The sequence below is a fragment of the Dromiciops gliroides genome, chromosome 3, assembly GCF_019393635.1.
Source record: "Dromiciops gliroides isolate mDroGli1 chromosome 3, mDroGli1.pri, whole genome shotgun sequence".
NCBI classification, from domain to species: Eukaryota; Metazoa; Chordata; class Mammalia; order Microbiotheria; family Microbiotheriidae; genus Dromiciops; species Dromiciops gliroides.
Window position 1 is genome coordinate 266,445,636 of NC_057863.1, and position 19,051 is coordinate 266,464,686.

The 19,051-nt window shown below is 38.0% G+C and overlaps 1 protein-coding gene and 1 non-coding gene across 4 annotated transcripts; both read right to left on the bottom strand.

Annotated features, from left to right (window-relative positions):
* Positions 1-145: 145 nt before the first annotated feature.
* Positions 146-19,034, bottom strand: SOD1 (superoxide dismutase 1). 3 transcript variants are annotated; one of them, XM_043993033.1, is made up of 6 exons: positions 13,015-13,095; positions 12,158-12,172; positions 5,189-5,282; positions 2,748-2,817; positions 1,741-1,858; positions 146-360 (listed from the first exon to the last, which is right to left on the bottom strand). In XM_043993033.1, exons 1-6 carry the CDS (start codon positions 13,078-13,080, stop codon positions 253-255), a joined length of 471 nt encoding a protein of 156 aa, XP_043848968.1. In that variant the 5' UTR covers positions 13,081-13,095; the 3' UTR covers positions 146-252. The 3 variants fall into 3 exon arrangements, with proteins under 3 accessions (XP_043848968.1, XP_043848967.1, XP_043848969.1); XM_043993032.1 differs by having other exon boundaries at positions 12,158-12,230; positions 13,015-13,043; XM_043993034.1 differs by lacking the exons at positions 12,158-12,172; positions 13,015-13,095 and adding an exon at positions 18,800-19,034.
* Positions 4,304-4,407, bottom strand: LOC122752184. The gene has a single exon (XR_006355977.1). It is a non-coding gene; the product is annotated as a U6 spliceosomal RNA (small nuclear RNA).
* Positions 19,035-19,051: the final 17 nt, after the last annotated feature.

Sequence of the window (19,051 nt, forward strand, 5' to 3'; positions counted from 1 at the left end):
ACAAAATTACACCAGACAACTTAAGTTTAATTCCCAAAAACAATATTCCACAGTCACTGCTGCATTTTAATTATAGGTTGTATGAAATTTTATACAAATCTGCATTGGAGACATCTGAACAAAGCAATTAAAGTTTCACACAAGCTTTGACTTAAGATTAGTCTTTAATGGTCTTGCCAAGTATATTTCTACATGTAATCATCCACATCTTTGTTATTCCTAGGTACCTGAGCTATATCCTAGGAAAATGATTTACTTAGCAATCCCAATTATGCCACAAGCTAGGCGAGGTCCAGCATTTCCCGTCTTTTCACTCTCTGCATTTCCCCCTTTGCCCAAGTCATCAGCTTTCTCGTGGATCTAATTAAAAAAAAAAGTTAAAAAAAGGCAGTTTAAGAAAATTAAACTATGTCCTAAGAGGCTACTACACACGTTATTTTTTTTCTTCCCTAATCCCTGAGAGGTAAGACCCTCATGTACATAGGTCAAGGGGCATGTCAAGTGAACCTTTAGTGATTAATGAACACTTAAATATATACAGTAACTTTTTTAGGAAAACAAGCCTGTAACATTTAATAGGATTTATGTTATAGGTTGTGTTGTGGTATACCTGAATAAAATTCTGTCCTAGAGAGTTTGCTATTATAATAAAAGAAATTAACAAGCTAAAAATCTAGAGCATATTGATCCTAGACTTCCATAATACCAAAGAAATTATAATGATTTTCTAATACTGTTTGCACTATATATCAAATACAAATTGAGGGAACAAGTCAAGATTGGGCTCAAATTCTATCAAAATGTTAAGACAGCATAGCGGAACAGTGACCAGAGATATCTCCTAAACTATCTTAAATAATATTTTTCATTCTGATTTCTTACATTTAACTATATCAATATAGGGGTTTTTTTCCCCTCCTAGAAGTGAAATGAACTAGCACCTCCCCCTATTTTGAGCCATGTGGCAACCTATGCAGTCAAAAGACTTTTTAAAAAGGGGGGGGGGGAAGGGAAGGAATTGAATATTGGCAGATCAAATAGCAAAACTTAATATTTGAGTTGTTTGGGTATTAAAGCAACTATGGTATTAAGATATACTAGATCCGGGGCAGCTAGGTGGTGCAGTGGATAGAGCACCAGCTCTGGAGTCAGGAGGACCCGAGTTCAAATCCGGCCTCGGACACTTAACACTTACTAGCTGTGTGACCCTAGGCAAGTCACTTAACCCCAATTGCCTCACCAAAAAAAAAGATACTAGATCCCTAAAATTTCAAAATGACTTGGTATTTTAATTCAGATCCAGGCAGTCAGTTCTCTTTTCTACCCCTATTCCCACCCCAAATTCAAAAATTCCCAAATGTTTAATTTTCTAAGACTTTAACAATTTACCTCTAACTGATAATGGGGAAGAATTAGCATTTAACCTTTATAGCACAGTGACCAAGGTCATTGTTTTTGTTCCCTTTCACTATGAGCATTGAATTTAGCATAATTTTAATTGCTTAAGTATAAAAACAAGTTAAAACATGGGTCTCAGTCTCATTACTAAGAATCTTTAAGTGTTAGGGTAGCTAGACTTGTGTATGAAGAATCTCCCTTTAATGATGCAGGTCAGCACCTTATAGTTTTAGAGAGCTGCTTAGAGCATTCCAAGGTTAAATGACAAACCCAGGGCCACAAGGCCTATATGTATTAGGAAAGGTGCACGTGTGCACAAACACTTGATATTTTAATACTTACCACCATAGTACGGCCAATGATAGACATTGGTCCTGAAAGTTCAATTAGAGAATCTTTAATACACACTGTTGCCACACCATCTTTGTTGGCAGTCACATTGCCAAGGTCTCCAACATGCCTATGGATCACAAACAAGGAATCAGTTCCAACCAAGTGTTTCCAAGTTTGAAGTCAGACCCTATCTGCCAGGATGAAATTACCTATTGTATTTGGTCAAATACGCACTGATCAAACAATGGTAATTAGTTAGCAATCCATATATATAAAAAAAAAATCTTCGACTAATCTAGTCAAACTTTACTTTAAAAAAAACAAAGTAACATTGGTGGAAGGGTTTTTTTTTTGGGGGGGAAGGAGGGGAAATGGTAAAGAGTGAGTATAGATTCTTCCCAATAACCAAGAAAGGGAACTATTGATCATAGTTTAGTTTATCCTATGAATAAGAAGTAGTGAATTATTAAGGTTCTCACCCTGATATATCAAATCAGTCCTTACATGACTGAACCTTGTAACTATTTTCCTTTTAAACCACTTACTTTTCCTAAAAGATTCTCAGGAAAAAGTGGAAATTGGAAATTTCATCCAGGTTGAATGGTATTAAGTAGTTTCATCAATTAGGCCTTGATGTTCACAGATTTCCTCCCTCTCCCATGCTTTAAAAATGGTGGTTGGTTTATTCTAATGTCTGACAATACTATATATTCATGTCATTTCCTCTATTTGTTTCATTTAACATTGTGTTCTGTATTAAATAAACATGATAAAAACAAAGCCCTCTTAATTTGTGCTCCCATTTGTGAACATTTTAGTGCCCCCAGCACTACACTGAAAATGGGGGGAGGGGCAGGGAATGATGTATTTTTGCTGCTATGCTAGGGCTAAGTGGAAATTCACCATTATGTTAGGTCTACAAAGTAAGATCATAGAAACAACCTTAGATGCTTAAATCCAACTCTCATTTTGCAAATCAAGAGACCTCAGTAAACCTGACAGTTTTTATCACTCACCTTTCTTCATCCAGTGGTCCACCATGTTTTTTGGAATGAGGATTAAAGTGAGCACCTGCACTGGTACATCCTGTTAGTAAAAATAATTAAAGACTATAATCAATCAAGACCTCAAAATAAATTATTACTTCTATAAAGGTCTAATTACACAAATTGTTCACAAGCAAAATTACTGAAATAGAATTATCTAAAATCAATTGTGTATTAGTTACCTACCAAAACTTAGGTACCAAAATGTAGAATTCCTTTTTTAAGTTTGAGTCTAAATATCAAACTTCTATTAGGAAGAAAAGACCATATGGTTTCTTTCTGAAAAACCTTCAACTTTCTTACCAAGTTCCTCTCAAATACTTTTACTTCAACATTTGGTAATTATGTGATCCAAAAAAGGTAGATACCGGTCACAATTTTAAGGAAGTAAAATTTGTTTCTAAACTTGTTTTCTATTCAAATGAAAGCACAGATGTTTATTAAAAATCATTTGAACACATTAACTTTACTGAAACCATATCTTCAAGAACTATTATCTCAAGACTGAATATTGTCTCACAATTCCATTTGGTCTAATCCCTCTCTATTAACTATACCATAAATTATATGATCTTTTCTTTTCTTTTCTTTTTTTTTTTAGGCAATGGGGGTTAAGTGACTTGCCCACAGTCACACAGCTAGTAAGTGTCAAGTGTCTGAGGCCGGATTTGAACTCAGGTACTCCTGAATCCAGGGCCAGTGCTTTAACCACTGCGCCATCTAGCTGCCCCTATATGATCTTTTCTAACCCAAAATTATTGCGTTTTTTCCCCTACACTAACATAACTTGAAATAGCAAACCACTCCAGAATCTTTTACAAGAAACCCGAAATGGAGTCCAACAACGACTGAAACAACTCAACAACAAATATAACTTGAGTAGTTGCTTGGTATATAAAGTAGGAATTATTAAATTCCTTGTATCGTTTAATTTTAGGTAATTCTTATTACATTAATGGGCATTTACATGTAAAATAAAGTTATGACATGAAATCAAAGTGCCAAGAAGGCAAAAGGTTCCTATACTTTTCCAAAGAATGAGCTAGTTTAAAGGAAAGTTGACCACATCTCTCCCATAAGCAGAGAATTGGACAAGAACTGTCTGCCACTAAGGTAGGAAGGGAAAACACATTTCCTTATGTTCAGGAGTAAGCAGCTATTATTCCCATTGCTTAGTTGAGACAAGAGTATTCTAAGTCACCAATAACCACTAACACCTAAGCTACAGCTTTTCTCATTAAGGCTTTTCTATTAACTTTGGACATGGTATAACATTGACCACTAAGCAGAACCATGTAATCTCCCATTGGGAGAGCTAAAACAGCCAAGAAGTAAATGATAATGGCTTAAGGAAAGGTAATTTTTTCAAAGGACTAAGCTTGGCTTGTAAAACTATCTGATACTCTTTTTCTTATTCAAATTGTCAAATATTTAAAAGTACAATATAGCTAAGTAAATACTAACACAAAATATCTGTACAATAATTTAACACTAATGTCTGATTATATTGAGCTAATTTTTTTTTTTTAAATATGGAACGCTTCACGAATTTGCGTGTCATCCTTGCACAGGGGCCATGCTAATCTCTGTATAGTTCCAATTTTGGTATATGTGCTGCTGAAGTGAACACTTGAGCTAATTTTCTAATGGTGAAATTCCACAGTGAAATTAAAAGGGATAGCTTTATTAGAAGGTATAAGTTCACTCCGGATAGTTTTGCAATTACCCTTCATCCAATTCCAAACTAGAAGCCAACTCATTCTAAAGCAATAACGGAATCATTTGTTTTAGATGGACTGAGGACATTTCTGTCTACCATGCATATTATGAAAGGAATAAAAGGCACACATGAGAAACTGAGGAAAGTGACACAGAAAATAGCTCTGATACCTCTCCCCACTTTCCTTTATTGAATGATGCTTACAGATGAATAGCCAGATGTGGCGCCTAAAAGACAAAAAATGTTTTCAGACAACCAAATCACCAGGGCTGTTATGCTTTTTGTATATAAGGTTGGCTTTTTAAAACTTCCACTCTCATCAACCAAATAAGACTAATTTTAATATTTATTTAAATTTTATTTTGCCTATGTAAGTATCCATTGCAAGACAAAACAGGGATGGTGCTGTGCTTGAATTCCTCTGACAAGTTTAGGGTTAACACATTTCCCCTCCATATTATTTTCCTGACAAACTACAGTGGCCCAACAACCAGCACATAGATTTTATTTTATTTTTAAAATTTGGGGTGGGGCAATGAGGGTTAAGTGACTTGCCCAGGGTTACACAGCTAGTAATAATCAAATCCAGTTTGAGGCTGGATTTGAACTCAGGTCCTCCTTAATCCAGGGCCAGTGCTTTATCCACTGTGCTACCAAGCTGCCCCCCTGCACATTGATTTTAAAAACCTACCTTGAGTGTTATCACCAAATTCATGGACATGGAATCCATGCTTTCCTTCAGCTAATCCTGTAATGCTTCCTGAGAGTTCCACAGGCTCCCCAACCTTTATGCAGAGAAAGATCTTATTAGTTTGAAATAACTAAATTAACATTCATTTGTTCATTTGGTTCAATTGCATATTGATAGCATATTCATTGATTAACCAGATATATTAATTTTTAACAGTAATTCTATACTGCGCTAGGAAACTTATGGTACTAATAACCAATAAATTTTGAAGTCAGGTATGAAATATCTCTAAGTCAACTACACTATGGTCACTAGGGAGCCATTTTGTATTTGTAGAAGAGGATGTGAACAAGTTTTAGAAAGATTAAAACCATCAGGATTAATGGAGGGAAAAGGCAAAAACATTGAGTTTTGATGTCAAGATACCTGAATTCACTTCAAAAAGCAGGGCTTAGTTTAATTCTTTTTTTTTTTTTTTTTTTTAGTGAGGCAATTGGGGTTAAGTGACTTGCCCAGGGTCACACAGCTAGTAAGTGTTAAGTGTCTGAGGCCGGACTTGAACTCAGGTACTCCTGAATCCAGGGCCAGTGCTTTATCCACTGCGCCACCTAGCCGCCCCTGTTTAATTCTTAATAAAATAAAGGTGTTGAATAAGATGACCTGTGGTGACTTCCAGTTCCAAAATTCAATGACCACAGAGGACTTTGTATATAAAAGTTTGAAAAAAAAAGCTTAATATATCATTTTAGACTAAAATTCTGGTTTTATAAAAAAAAAAAAGCCAGGTTTGTAAGGGTACAAGAACATCATTTTAGGAGTCACTGGTATTCCTTAGTAATGCTCCAATGCATCCTCCACAAAGTTGCCAAAGTGAATTTGCCAAAGCATCTTTCTAAATGAAGTTTTAGTTCCCCAATTGCCTTTTTGTTTTTTTGAGATAACCCCCATTGCCCCACAAAAAACAAAACAAAACAAAACAAAAAACACCTCTATTGGGGTAGTTAAGTAACTTGCCCAGGGTCATACCGCTAGTCAGTGTCAAGTGTCTGAGGCCGAATTTGAACTCAGGTACTCCTGAATCCAGGGCCAGTACTTTATCCACTGTGCCACCTAGCTGTCCCCCCCCCCCCAATAGAGTTTTTTTGGTTTTTTGCGGGGCAATGGGGGTTAAGCGACTTGCCCAGGGTCACACAGCCAGCAAGTGTCAAGTGTCTGAGGCCGGATCTGAACTCAGGTACTCCTGAATCCAGGGCCAACGCTTTAGCCACTGCGCCATCTAGCTGCCCCCCCCAATGGAGTTTTAAACATGAGATGCTACCTATCTTCTCACAAATCTGCTCTTATAATCTGTCTGGGTTATGAATCACTTTCCCTTAAGGTTCCCATTTTTTCCATACAATGAATTCCTCCTCAACAGGGAAAGTTGGATCCAGAATAAAATTTCTCCTTGTTGGTTGCACCGCATATTTTGAAAAATTAGATCAGCATTAAGAATTATTAGCAGTTTTGCTTTGGGTAGATAGAAGACTCTAGCAGATTCCAGATAATTATAGTTATTATACTTACATATGCCAGGGTTGTGATTATTTCCCAAATTTAAAAAAAATTTATATTTCTATCCAGGTTGTCTATACTCCAACAATACCACCACTTAACATTTGTTTTCACTCAAATGTCCATTAGGTTTTCCCTGACACTAGTTCTTAAGCTTTCCTCTCTTTAACATATCTTCTAAAACACAATATTACTCTGCCTTTTGACCTAACATATTTATTTTGAACAAAAGTATACACTTCCAAAGCTTTATTCCAATAATGCTGTCAAATGTTACCTGTACCTCATGCATTTCCGCAGACACACCTAAAGCGTTGGGTTTTATTGCTAGCTTCTTTGCTAGATTTTGTCTGTAAATTTATGGGTGTCTCCTGCTAATTCTGTTTCTTCCATTATGGCTATTTTATAATATCTAACTGATGGATATACATATGGTTTTTGTCCTCTCTTGTCAATTTAGCTTTGTAAGAGTCCCGACAAATGCATCCTTACTCAGTGTACTACATCACTTAGCAGAAGCCTGTCTTTCCTATATCTTTAGGCAGCATTCCAGAAATCCAAATCCTATTCTCAGATACTTCTTAACCAGCTGTTCACTTCCCAATCTTCCTCTCTTCTGAAGCCACTGATTGCAATAGGCAACAATCATCAAAGCATGATTTATACTCCCAGTCTTCAACATTTTTGCCCAAGACTTAATAATCTTTAGTTACATTTCCTTGATTCTTTCTGGTATTTGTGGTTACATTAATGATAAGAACTGGTTAAATCATCAGGTTTGGAAGATACTATGATGTCTTAGATACACTCCAAGAACATAAGGGACAAATAGCTACCTCAATACCTTTGAAGAGGGAGTTACTAACCACTACTATTCCTCTCTCTCTAACCCTTTCTGGATGATCTCTCACATGAGATCTTCTGGCAACTAAGATCATCATTCTTCAGTGGACAAACAGTAGCTCCTTCCTCTTTCAGAGGGACCAACTATCTGTTTCCTTTTCTCTTTTTGTTCTTCTCTGACAGTTCTCTACCCTCTAAACTCTTGCCATACGTTAGGATGCTTCAGATTCCTTTTGTTTTCACATAGAAGCCCTTCTGGTTTTTCATTTTTAATAAGAAAAACTTTATTCCCCTGATAACCCAGAGCAACATTCTTCAAACCAAACTATAGATTAAGTTATATTAAATTTTAACTCATGATCATATGCCATAATGACAAGATTGATACAGTAGTTAATCGGTCAGAAGAAAGCAAAGTTTAAAAAATGGTTCCTTTTAGCAAAATCCAATATAAAGAAAACCTCTGCAGTGCTGGGACTACTTGGCAAAAGAAAAGACGATTCATAAAGAAGAGGCCATTTAATGTGTACAGATTTATCTGTTGTCAATGTAGTGTAATGTAGAAGAGCACTGACCTGTGTCCAAGTCCCCAGTTTTGCCAATCGATTAATCAATCAGCAAGAATATATTAAGCACTTACTACTTGCCAGACACTATGCTAAGTGCTGAGATACAAAGAAAGACAAAAGCAGTTAAGGAGCTCATATCCTAGTAAGGGAAGCAACATGTAAACTATGTACAAACAAGATATAATGTAAATGGGAGGTAATCTCAGAGAGAAGGCACTAACAGTGTGGATAACCTAGAAAGACCTTTTTTCTGTTTAAACATTTTTATTTAACGTTTTGAATTCCAAATTCTATCGCTCCCTACTTCCCCTTCCCACTCCCTGAGATGGTAAGCAATCATAAATAGGTTATACATGTGTAATTACATAAAACATTTCTACTTTAGTCATTCTGTAGAAGATTTAAATAAAAGAAAAAAAGAAAAAGTGAAAAATGGCATTCTTTATTATGTATTCAAACAATATCAATTCTTCCTCTGAAAACAGGTATGTTTCATCATTATTGCTTTGGGATTGTCTCGGATCATTGTATTGCTAATAACAGCTAAGTCATTTACAATCCTTCATCAATGTTGCTGTTACTATGTACAACATTCTGGTTCTGTTCACTTCACTATGTATCAATTCATATAAGTTTTTCTAAAATCATCTTGTCATTTCTTATAATAGCATGTTAATATTCCATTCAATCATATGCCAGTTTGTTTAGCCATTCCCCCAATTTAATGATGATTCCTTCAATTCTGGAAAGGCCTTTTCAAGAAGGTGGGATTTGAGTGGAGTCTTGAAGAAAGCCAAGAGAAGGCAGTGAGAAAAATATTCCAGGCATGGGGGAGGAGCAGTCAAAAGGCATGAGGACCACATATTAGTTGTTGTGACCTCAAACTAAATAATCTAACTTCTCAGAGCCTCTCCTTTTCATTAGTAGGATTAGCAGTCGTATAACTTAAAATTGATGAATGTGAGATAACTGATTATCACAACTATTATTAAAGTTTGTACTTTTCCATGCAGGCCAGAACCTCGAAATTTAAAAAACAAACAAAAACTGCAGACGCTTGAGTGAATAACCGTTGACTGGCATAATTTCAACATTTAAATTATGCATATACATTTATATGTAATACTTTAGCTTGAGAGGCCTCAAAAATCCCATGATGAATCAGCAAAAGCTTGTAGAAGGTAGGGAAGAGGTAGGTAAAGTCAGTCTTCAACTTCTGCCATTTCTTTCTTTTTTCTTTTTCTTTTTTTTTTTTTTAAAGTGAGGCAACTGGGGTTAAGTGACTTGCCCCAGGGTCACACAGCTAGCAAGTGTTAAGTGTCTGAGGCAGAATTTGAACTCAGGTACTCCTGACTCCAGGGCCAGTGCTCTATCCACTGCGCCATCTAGCTGCCCCTCTTTTTTCTTTTTCAAGTTGTCTTAGATGTGCTGCTTGTGCAAAGGCAAAGGCTGTGCCTTATAGACAAAAAAAAAGCCCATTTAACCTTCCCACTTGTATCTACCTACTCACCAAACTTGTTTAGAAATGGAATTGGTAGCAATACTTCAAAGAATCTGTGCTTTCATTAGCATAGGTATCACTTGTACAAATGCAGATCACAACTCCTCTATAACTTTTTGTCCTTAGCTAGACTGGTACTTAAACAAAACAGTCATCAGTTCTCACTCAGGCTCCCAGCTTGACATACCTCAACTGCCAGATTTGTGCGCTGCCCCAGCACTTCACTGAGAACTAAGGTTATATCCATGCCCTAAGATATTGGAGTGCTGTTTTAGTGGAGGACAAGATAGATGTTTTGGTTTTGAGTAATTAAAAGGTCTTTCCCAAGCACTTGAGCCTAAATGAGGATAAATTCAAACTTCCTTATCTTTCTAAATGGAATAGAATAATAGTTCATATTTATGTATTGCTTTTGCTTTTCTCATAGAAACTGTTAAGAAAATAGGATGAGGTTTTTGTTTTATTATATTTTACTTTAAGTGGACTTGTGATTTATTAGTGTAGGTAAGTCTTAATGAGGAGATTCCATTTACCAAGGCAGATGGCCAAAGTGAACTGGCTTGCTCTGGGTTAGTTTGCCAGAGTTGGGACTTGAACCTAGCTTTCTACACATTATGACATATCACTTCTCAGTACAAATGTTCTACTTTTAAAAATTCAATTCATTAAAAGCCCACTCTGTGCTAGGCACTGGGGATGTAGAGGCAAAATGAAACAGAAACCAACCATCACAGGTTTGTCAAATTAAAATGTAGAAGAAACCTCCAAAATTATCTAATCCAAACCTCATTTTACAGATGACAAACTGAGGCACAGAAAATTTAATCTGCCCAAGGTCCCACATGTAGTAAGTAGCATATTGAAGATTAGAATCCAAGTCCTCACTCCAAATCCAGCATTCTTTCCTCTACACCACACTGCTTCTCCCACTCTACACATATGGCCCACTAAAGTTTCCTAAAGTTCAAATAAGTTCAGTGATTTAATGCAGCTGAGAAGTGGCAAACAAGTAACAATCAGACCTCAACTCCAAATCATCTGACTTCAAATCTAATACTCTTTCCAGCAGGAGCAGGTCAAAGTAGTTAAAAGCAAAGCAAGGGGGACAGCTAGGTGGCACAGTGGATAGAGCACCGGCCCTGGATGCAGGAGGACCTGAGTTCAAATCCGGCCTCAGCCACTTAACACTTACTAGCTGTGTGACCCTGGGCAAGTCACTTAACCCCAATTGCCCAGCAAAAGAAAAAAAAAAAGCAAAGCAAGGGTACCCATTTCCTTGCTTATCATTTCTACCCCTATGCAGGCATACAACTGTATTATTAGATAAACCAGAAAGTTACTATTTAACAATTAAACATATTAAGGCTATAAAGTAAATCTTGTGAAAGAACAGTCAAGTTTCACATCTCAGAGATTTTAATTTTCTATAAGTGATTATGGCATACAATGGCTGACTTTTCAGTCCATCTTCCAATTACAGCTTTGGGGGTAGATGTGCCATTTTTGACACATATGATGTGCCTACTGAATGATACAGGGCACGAGTCAGGAAGACCTGGTTTCAAATCCTACCTCGTATACTTATCATCTATGTGATCTGGTCAAATCATTTAAATTCTCTATTTCTCAGTTTCTTCACCTGTAAAATGAGGGGATTGAACTTAATGGCCTCTGAGGTCCCTTCAAGCTCTGTATTTAAGATCCTATATTTATGGCATTCCCTGAGCTACCACTGGAGCACAAAAGAGAAGTACTTCTGTAAGCATGGGGAATCTCTGGGTATGGGAACTCCCTCCACCAAAGCAGATGATTTAGAAGATAAATCCTATGGATTTGCAGAGATTAGGTTAATTGCACAGGGTCACATATAAAATAAGTGTTTAGGGCAGAATAGCCTTGATATGTTTACTTTTTAAATAGTAACTTTCTGGGTTTTCGAATAATGTAGTTATATACCAGCGTGGAGGTTGAGATGAGAAGGAAAGGGGATAATTCTTGCTTTGCTTTTGGTTACTTTGAGATGCTCCTTCTACTATAAAGAATACTACAGTTGGGGCAGCTAGGTGGTGCAGTGGATAAAGCACTGGTCCTGGATTCAGGAGGACCTGAGTTCAAATCCAGCCTCAGACACTTGACACTTACTAGCTGTGTGACACTGGGCAAGTCACTTAACCCTCATTGCCCAACCCCACAAAAAAATACTATAGATGAAGTCAGAAGTCATTTGAACCCATTTGTCTCCAAGTTCAGCATTTTATCCCCTGTATCAAAGCCTGCCTTATCCAAAAAAAAAGGAAATGAAGTCTATTTTTTAAATAATAATGTTTATGGATATCTTTTTTTACATCACCTATATTTCTCACTGTATCACTTCCCTCCTTTATCCCAAAAGCCATCCCCATAACAAAGAACATTTAAAGAACAAGAGGACTTGGGAAAAAGTCACTAAAACTAATCAATATATCAAAAAAAAAATGTGACGACATATGCAATCTTCCATACCTGTGGAAGCCAGTTCTGCAAAGGAGTTAAAGGAAATGTCTTCTCATAGCTCTCCATTAGGGCCAGCTTGTTCCTTATAATTTCCCAACATTTGAAATATTCAACAATCAATAATTGATTATGACATCCTTCTTTCCATTTATATTGCATATATTTTTAATTCAATTTTTTTCAATTAAAACATTTTTCTCTTTCCACTACCTCCCCTCCATGGGGAGTTACTAGGCAAAAACTTAATTCCTATGTTGTCTGCTTCAAATAAAAAAAATGCCTCAATCTGCACCCTGATTCCATCAAGAAGCACATTCCATTATGGATGCTCTGGAATTGTGATCAGTCATTACACTGACCAAAGTTATGTCTTTCAAAGTTGCTTGTCTTTACAACATTGATATTGTATGAACTGCTCTCCTGGTTCTGAATATTTCACTCTGTAAAGTGATTTACATATATATTATTATCTCTATTTTACGGATAAGGAAACCAGGAAAGACAGGCTATGACTTGCTCAGAGTCAAACAGCTTAAGCAAGAGTCTGAGAGAAGATCTGAACTTAGGGATTCCTGAGTCCAGAGCTCTTAGCTACTATGCAATGTACATGCCATTCATATATCATAAAATATTCACATTCTTCAGTTGATGGGCAATCTCTTAGTTACCGATTCTTTACTACTACCACCCACCCACCCACACATACATACACACATGCTCTAAAAATATTTGTCCTTTTCCCTTTTTCTTTGATCTCTTTGGGATATAGGCCTAGTAGTAGTACTGCTGGGTCAAGTGGCATGTAATTTATTAATGGTTCCAAACTGACATTTTCTTGGTTCTTACTCCATTTTGCTTCAATTCACCTGTTTTTCCACATGCTGTTCTGCTTTCTTCATAGTCATTGTTTCACAGTGTTTCTTCATATTCATTGTTTATAATCATTTTACAGTAATATTTTATTATATGCATGTATTACAATTTGGTAGGCATTCCCCAATCAATGGATATATATTTCCAGTTCTTTGCTAAAAAAAATGCTGCTATAAATATTTTGATGTATATTGGGGCTTTCTTTTTATTAGTCACATCTCTGGGGTATATGTCAAATAGTGGAATATAGCTGAAAAGGAATGAACATTTTAGTCACTATTTGCATAAATCCAAACCGCTTTCTAAAATGGTTGTACAAAGTCATAGCTTCACCAACAATACACAATGTGCCTACCATTCTACAACTACTCCAACAATAACTATTCTCATCTTTTGTCATGTCTGCTAATTTTACTGGGTTGTGAGATAAAAACGTGGAATTCCATGTTTTGATTTGCATTTCTCTTCTTACTAGATTCGCATCTATAGAGTAAAATGTGAGCTACCTTAAAAAAAAAAAAAAAGACCTTGGGGCAGCAGCTAGGTGGTATAGTGAATAGAGCACTGGCCCTGGAGTCAAGAGGACCAGAGTTCAAATCAGGCCTCAGACATTTGACACTTACTAGCTGTGTGAACCTGGGCAAGTCACTTAATCCCAATTGCCTCACCAAAAAATAAAACAAACAAACAAAAAAACAGAGACCTTTCTGGTTTTGTCTTTTTATCTACAGTGCCTAGAGCAACATAATAAAACTTTAATAAACATTTGTTGAAATTAACTGAAGGGCATCAAACCTGGGCTTTTCCTATTTTCCCAAAGTCTTGAAGATGTGACTCTCCTGGGTTAGTACTACTGTTGCAAAAAAACACTGATAAAACCACCATTCACTAAGTACTTAGGCAAGCATATAATTTCTTGATTTCTCTTTCTGAGAAAAGAAACTTACTCAGAATGAATTTAAAGGGCACTGAAATTTCTACTAAAGGCTCTAAAAGATCAATTTATGAAGCTAGAAAAAATATTTCAGAATTCAATCCACTTGACAGTCCTGCCAATTATATCTACAATCTCTCTCAAACAAAGATTCCCCCTCCTCTCTGCTCATACTGCCACCACTGTAAATCAGGGTCTCATTAACTTTTCCCTGAACTTTTATTACCTAACTGCTCTGTTCTCATCTTTCATACCAATATATATTGCTACCAAAATAATCTTCCTAAATGTAGAGTTCTGACCACATTTTCTTTTTACCCTTTTTCAAAACTTTTCAATGGTTTCTTATTGCATAATAGGAATTGATACAAGCATTTAAACCTCTACAACCTAGTTCTAATCTACATTTCTAGCCTTATTTCACTTCACACAGGCTACGTTTTCCAATTTATTACTATCTATTTTCTATGCATTCATGAAGACTGAATGCAATCTCATCTCTGTCTTCTCTTCCTCGAGGCTCGGTTCTAATATAACTTCCTCCATGAAGATTTCCTTGGTTTTCTTCTTTAGTTGAAAGAGAACTCTTCACAAGAGTTACTCCCAAACAGATAAATGGTTAAAAGGTTTATGAAAAGACAATTTTCAAAGGTATCAATAGCCATGTAAAAATGCTTTAAAGCATTAACGAAATATAAATTAAAGAATGTCTGAGGTGACAGCTTCTATTCAGACTAGAAAAGATGACAAAAAACAGAAAACAACTGTTGAAAGGTGCTGCTGTGAATTACTCCAGCAACAGGTCCAACCCCCCAAGGAAATCGAAGAAGAAAAGGACCCATATGTACAAAAATAATTATAGCAACTCTTTATGTAGTAGCAAAAACTGAAAACTAAGGAGGTGTTTATCAACTGGGAAATGGCTAAAACAAGTTATAGTATGGAAATATAAGAAATGGTGAAAGGGACAATTTCAGAGAAATCTAAGACCTGCATGAACTGATTAAAGATAAAGTGAGCAGAACTCACTTTATATAATAGTTTATGTTTATATAATTTAACATTTTATATAATAATACTATCTAAGTTTATATAATGACATTATATAAAGAAAAACAACTTTGAAAGACTTGAGATATCTGATCAATGCATGACAAACTATGATTCCAGATGAAACATGCTACCTACCTCCTGACAGTGGTGGACTCAAGATGCTAAATTTTATATATTTATTTATTTATATTTGGATATGTCCAGTGCAGTAATTTGCTTTGCTTGACTATGCGTATTTGTTATGAGGGTTTTCTTTTTGTGTTCACTTGGAGGGGGGAATGGCGGTTGAGAGGGAAAAAAAGTGTTCATTGAAAAAAATGAAACTTTTTCCCCATTAAATTATTAGCTTCTTTACAGTACGGCCTATATAATTTTTCATCTTTGTATTGCCAAAGACAGTATGAAATCATATGAAAATTTGATCAGAAGTAAATATAAAAGGCTTTTAGGCTTTTACACTCTTTCAAAACATGGCTTCCCTTTCCTACTTTTCCAGTCCCTTCTTAAAACATATATAACTTCAATTCAAAAAACAAGAGATTTTTGTTCATTAGATAATTTGGGTCTTTTAAAGTCTCTATTCAAAACATCCATTATAAAAAAATAAACATTCATCCATAGTGGTTTACATAATTTCAACAAATAGAATGTAAACTTATCCTCATAACTGGGAAAGCAGAACCAGTAAATCATAACTAACACTGAAGTAAGAATTAGAAGCCCTAAGTTCTAGAGAGAAACATAATAGTATGTTATCAAGAACACTGGATTTGGAGCCAGAAGATCTTGGTTTGAATCTTAGCTCGGCTACTTATTACCTCTGTCATGTGTAAGTTACAAGTAACTTCTTTGGGCTTCATTTGTAAACAAGTAAATTCTCATCTGTAAAATGAAAGAATTAGACTAAATGATCTCTGAGTTGCCTTCCAGCTTTAAAACCTAAGATGGACTTTACTACTTACAGCTACATAACTGGGCAAGTCACAGCCTCTACAACCCCTTACTTTCCCCGTGCATAAGAAGGGACCACATATTACTTTACAGATTTCTTGGGCATTTTCAAATTATTACTTTTTTAAAAAAACATTTTAAGTTCCAAATTCTCTCCATCCCTTGAGTCCTTTCCCCATCTATTGAGAAGGCAAGCAACAAGATACCAATTATACCTGTGAAATGATGCAAAACATTTCTATTAGTCCAGTTGCAAAAAGAAAGAAAGAAATGAAAAAAGTATACTTTAATCTGCAGTTTATCAGTTCTCTCTGGAGGTAGACAGTATTTTTCATCATGGGTCCTTTGGAATTGTCTCTCTGTCATTGTATTGAACAGAGCAGTCATGTCTTTCACATTTGATCATCATTACAATATTGCTGTTGCGGCATACAATGTGCTCCTGGTTCTGCTCATTTAGCTTTGTATCAGTTCATCTAAGTCTTCCCAGGTTTTTCTGACCCCATCTCCCTCATCATTTCTTATAGCACACAAAAGCATTCCATCACAATGACATACTTGTTCTGCCATTCTCCAAATGAATGACAATGCCCTCAATCTCCAATTCTTTGCCACCACAAAACAAACTGCTATAAACAAACCTGGTAGTGTACAGATTTCTTGTGAAGATAAAACAGGTTAGGAAATGAAGAATGACCATCAGGGATTTAAAAGTACAAGAAGCATAATTTTTTTTAAATCTCCAGAAAATTCAAACATTGTGAATTTAAAGTACTGGCTTCTTCATACATCAGTAGTCTCAAGAAGGAAGATGAAGGGCAGAGAGAGAAGCAGCATGGAAAAACAAAACTGATAAAAAAATTAGTCCAATGAAAAGAGGGACCTCTTTCAGAAAGTTTGTAAATGTTCTGAAACCCCACCCTCTTCCTCTGTTTTCCCATTCGATTGATAGCACAACCGTTCTTCCAGGTGCCCAGTCTTAAACGCTAGTGTCATCTTGGATTCTTTTCTCTCCTAAATTCCTCTAGTTGCCAACCTATGTATGCCTACTTCTGCAATGTGTTTTGCATTCAATTTTCCGCTTTTCATTCTCACTGCCATATTTAGGCCCTCGTTACCTATCTCCTGAGCTATTAATATAGCTTTCAATTTGGTGTCTCTGGTTCCCTTTCATACTGCCTACAAAATAACCTTCCTAGAAGCCTCCTCTAACCATGCCACTCCTATTAGTGGCCTATAGAATACAAAATACCTACACTCTGGCATTCAAAGTCCTTCGCAATCTTATTACAATCTTTTATCACACTCTGCCAAACCACACTAAACACTTTCTATCTTAACTTACTTCCTCCAGCCTTTGAAAGGTTATGCCTGGGGCAAACTCCCTTTCTTCTCCGTCCAATCCTCCAGAAACCTGCCACAACTCCTTTACAACCTAGACTCTACCGTCCTAACCATTCCCCTCTCTCCTGCCCCCGTCCAGTCTTTCAAACTACTTCATTTAATTGATACCACTAGTCCTTCTAGAACTAGTATTAGGGTTATCCAAATGCACATTTCAAACGTAGACAGCACACCACCCCACTCCAGATTGTAAGATTAAGAGCAGGAACAGCCTCAAAACTGGGTCAAATTCCTGAAGGTTCATTTGACTAAACTCCCTGACCCACATATCTCTGCTCTTCTTATACTTCCACCTGCTCTTATCTGCTCAGCTGAGCTGCAGTGTCTCTGCCCCGGGGGGGGGGGGGGGGGGGGGCGCCAGGAGAGCATCTAGAAAGCAGGTGCACCAGGCAGCTCCTAGACTGGCCCGGGGCGGGCAGGAGAGGAGGCGGAGGGGAGAGAGAGGGTGTGGATGCTCAGCCCTCCTCAAACCACCGAAAACCAAAGTTTCCAAACCGTCCCACGGGGATTAGGAGATTTAAGACGGTTTAAACAAAGAAAAATGGCGAGAACTTGTTTTTCCTTTTCTCAGGGGCAAGCCTCAAAAGGGAAGATCTACTCCTTTACTCACCTCCCTAATAAAAGTAATTCCAGTGGCTCCCCTCTCACCTCCAGGTAAAAATATAAAATGCTGTGTTTGGCCTTTGAAGTCCGGCCTAACTTGGTCCCTTCCTACACTGTACTCACTCCCCTCCCTCAAATCCTTGATCCAGTGATTGACCCCCTGGCTTCCTCGTCGCTCCCCATCTCCCCACGCCCCCCCCCCATGCCTGGAACTCTCCCCCTCCTGCTCTCCCGCCTTCCTTCATTCAAGTCCCCCCTCATTCTAGCACCGTTCCCACCCCCCCCCCGAGATTCTCCCCAGTATTACTCCGCAGGCACCTCGCTTTGTGCAGAGTTGTTTGCATGAGCTGCAGGAGAGCTGTAACTTTCCCGGGGCCCTTCCTGGCATCCCCCGCGCCTGGCGCGTAGTAGGCGCTTAATAAAGGCTAAGTAAGCGACTCCCTGCTCCTCAGCCCCGGGCGGGGCGGGGGGGGAACCCCACGCCCGGCTCTGGCGTGCACCCCAGTCCTCCCTGCCCCGCCCCCCATGACTCAGCATTTAAGCTCAGCAGCAGCACCGCTAGTTAGCCCCCGGGTCCCCCGGGGGAGCCAAGTCTCCAGGCGCGCCCCACGCAGGTCCATTCACCTCCGCCTTCCGCAGCGTGTAGCGCCCCAAGACAGCAGACCTAGAAGGAAAGCTGAAGGAAGCCGAGGCGCAGGTGGGGAGGGGGAGGGGAGGAAGCGCAGGCTGGGGGAGGGGAAGGGAGGGTCAGAGGAGGGCAAGGAGGGAGCTCCAACACGGCCCCCGGGCAAGGGCTGCAGCACCCATCCGCCCGCCCCTCGCTTTGCCCTTGCCTGCTTCTGCTCGAAGAAGATAGTGCCTTGCACGGGGCCGTCGCCCTTCAAAACGCACACAGCCTTCAGCACCATGTCTCACGGGCGAGCGAGCGCGCGCGCGGCCCTTCCACGTCCGAGGTGGATGCCGATAGGGAAGAAAAAGATGGTCAGGAGAAAGCCGAGGGACCCAAAGAGCAAGGGGGAAAGGCTAACCCGCAGGCTACGCAGTAGCTCACTTAAGGGCACGCACTGCCGTCACTCCGCGCCTCC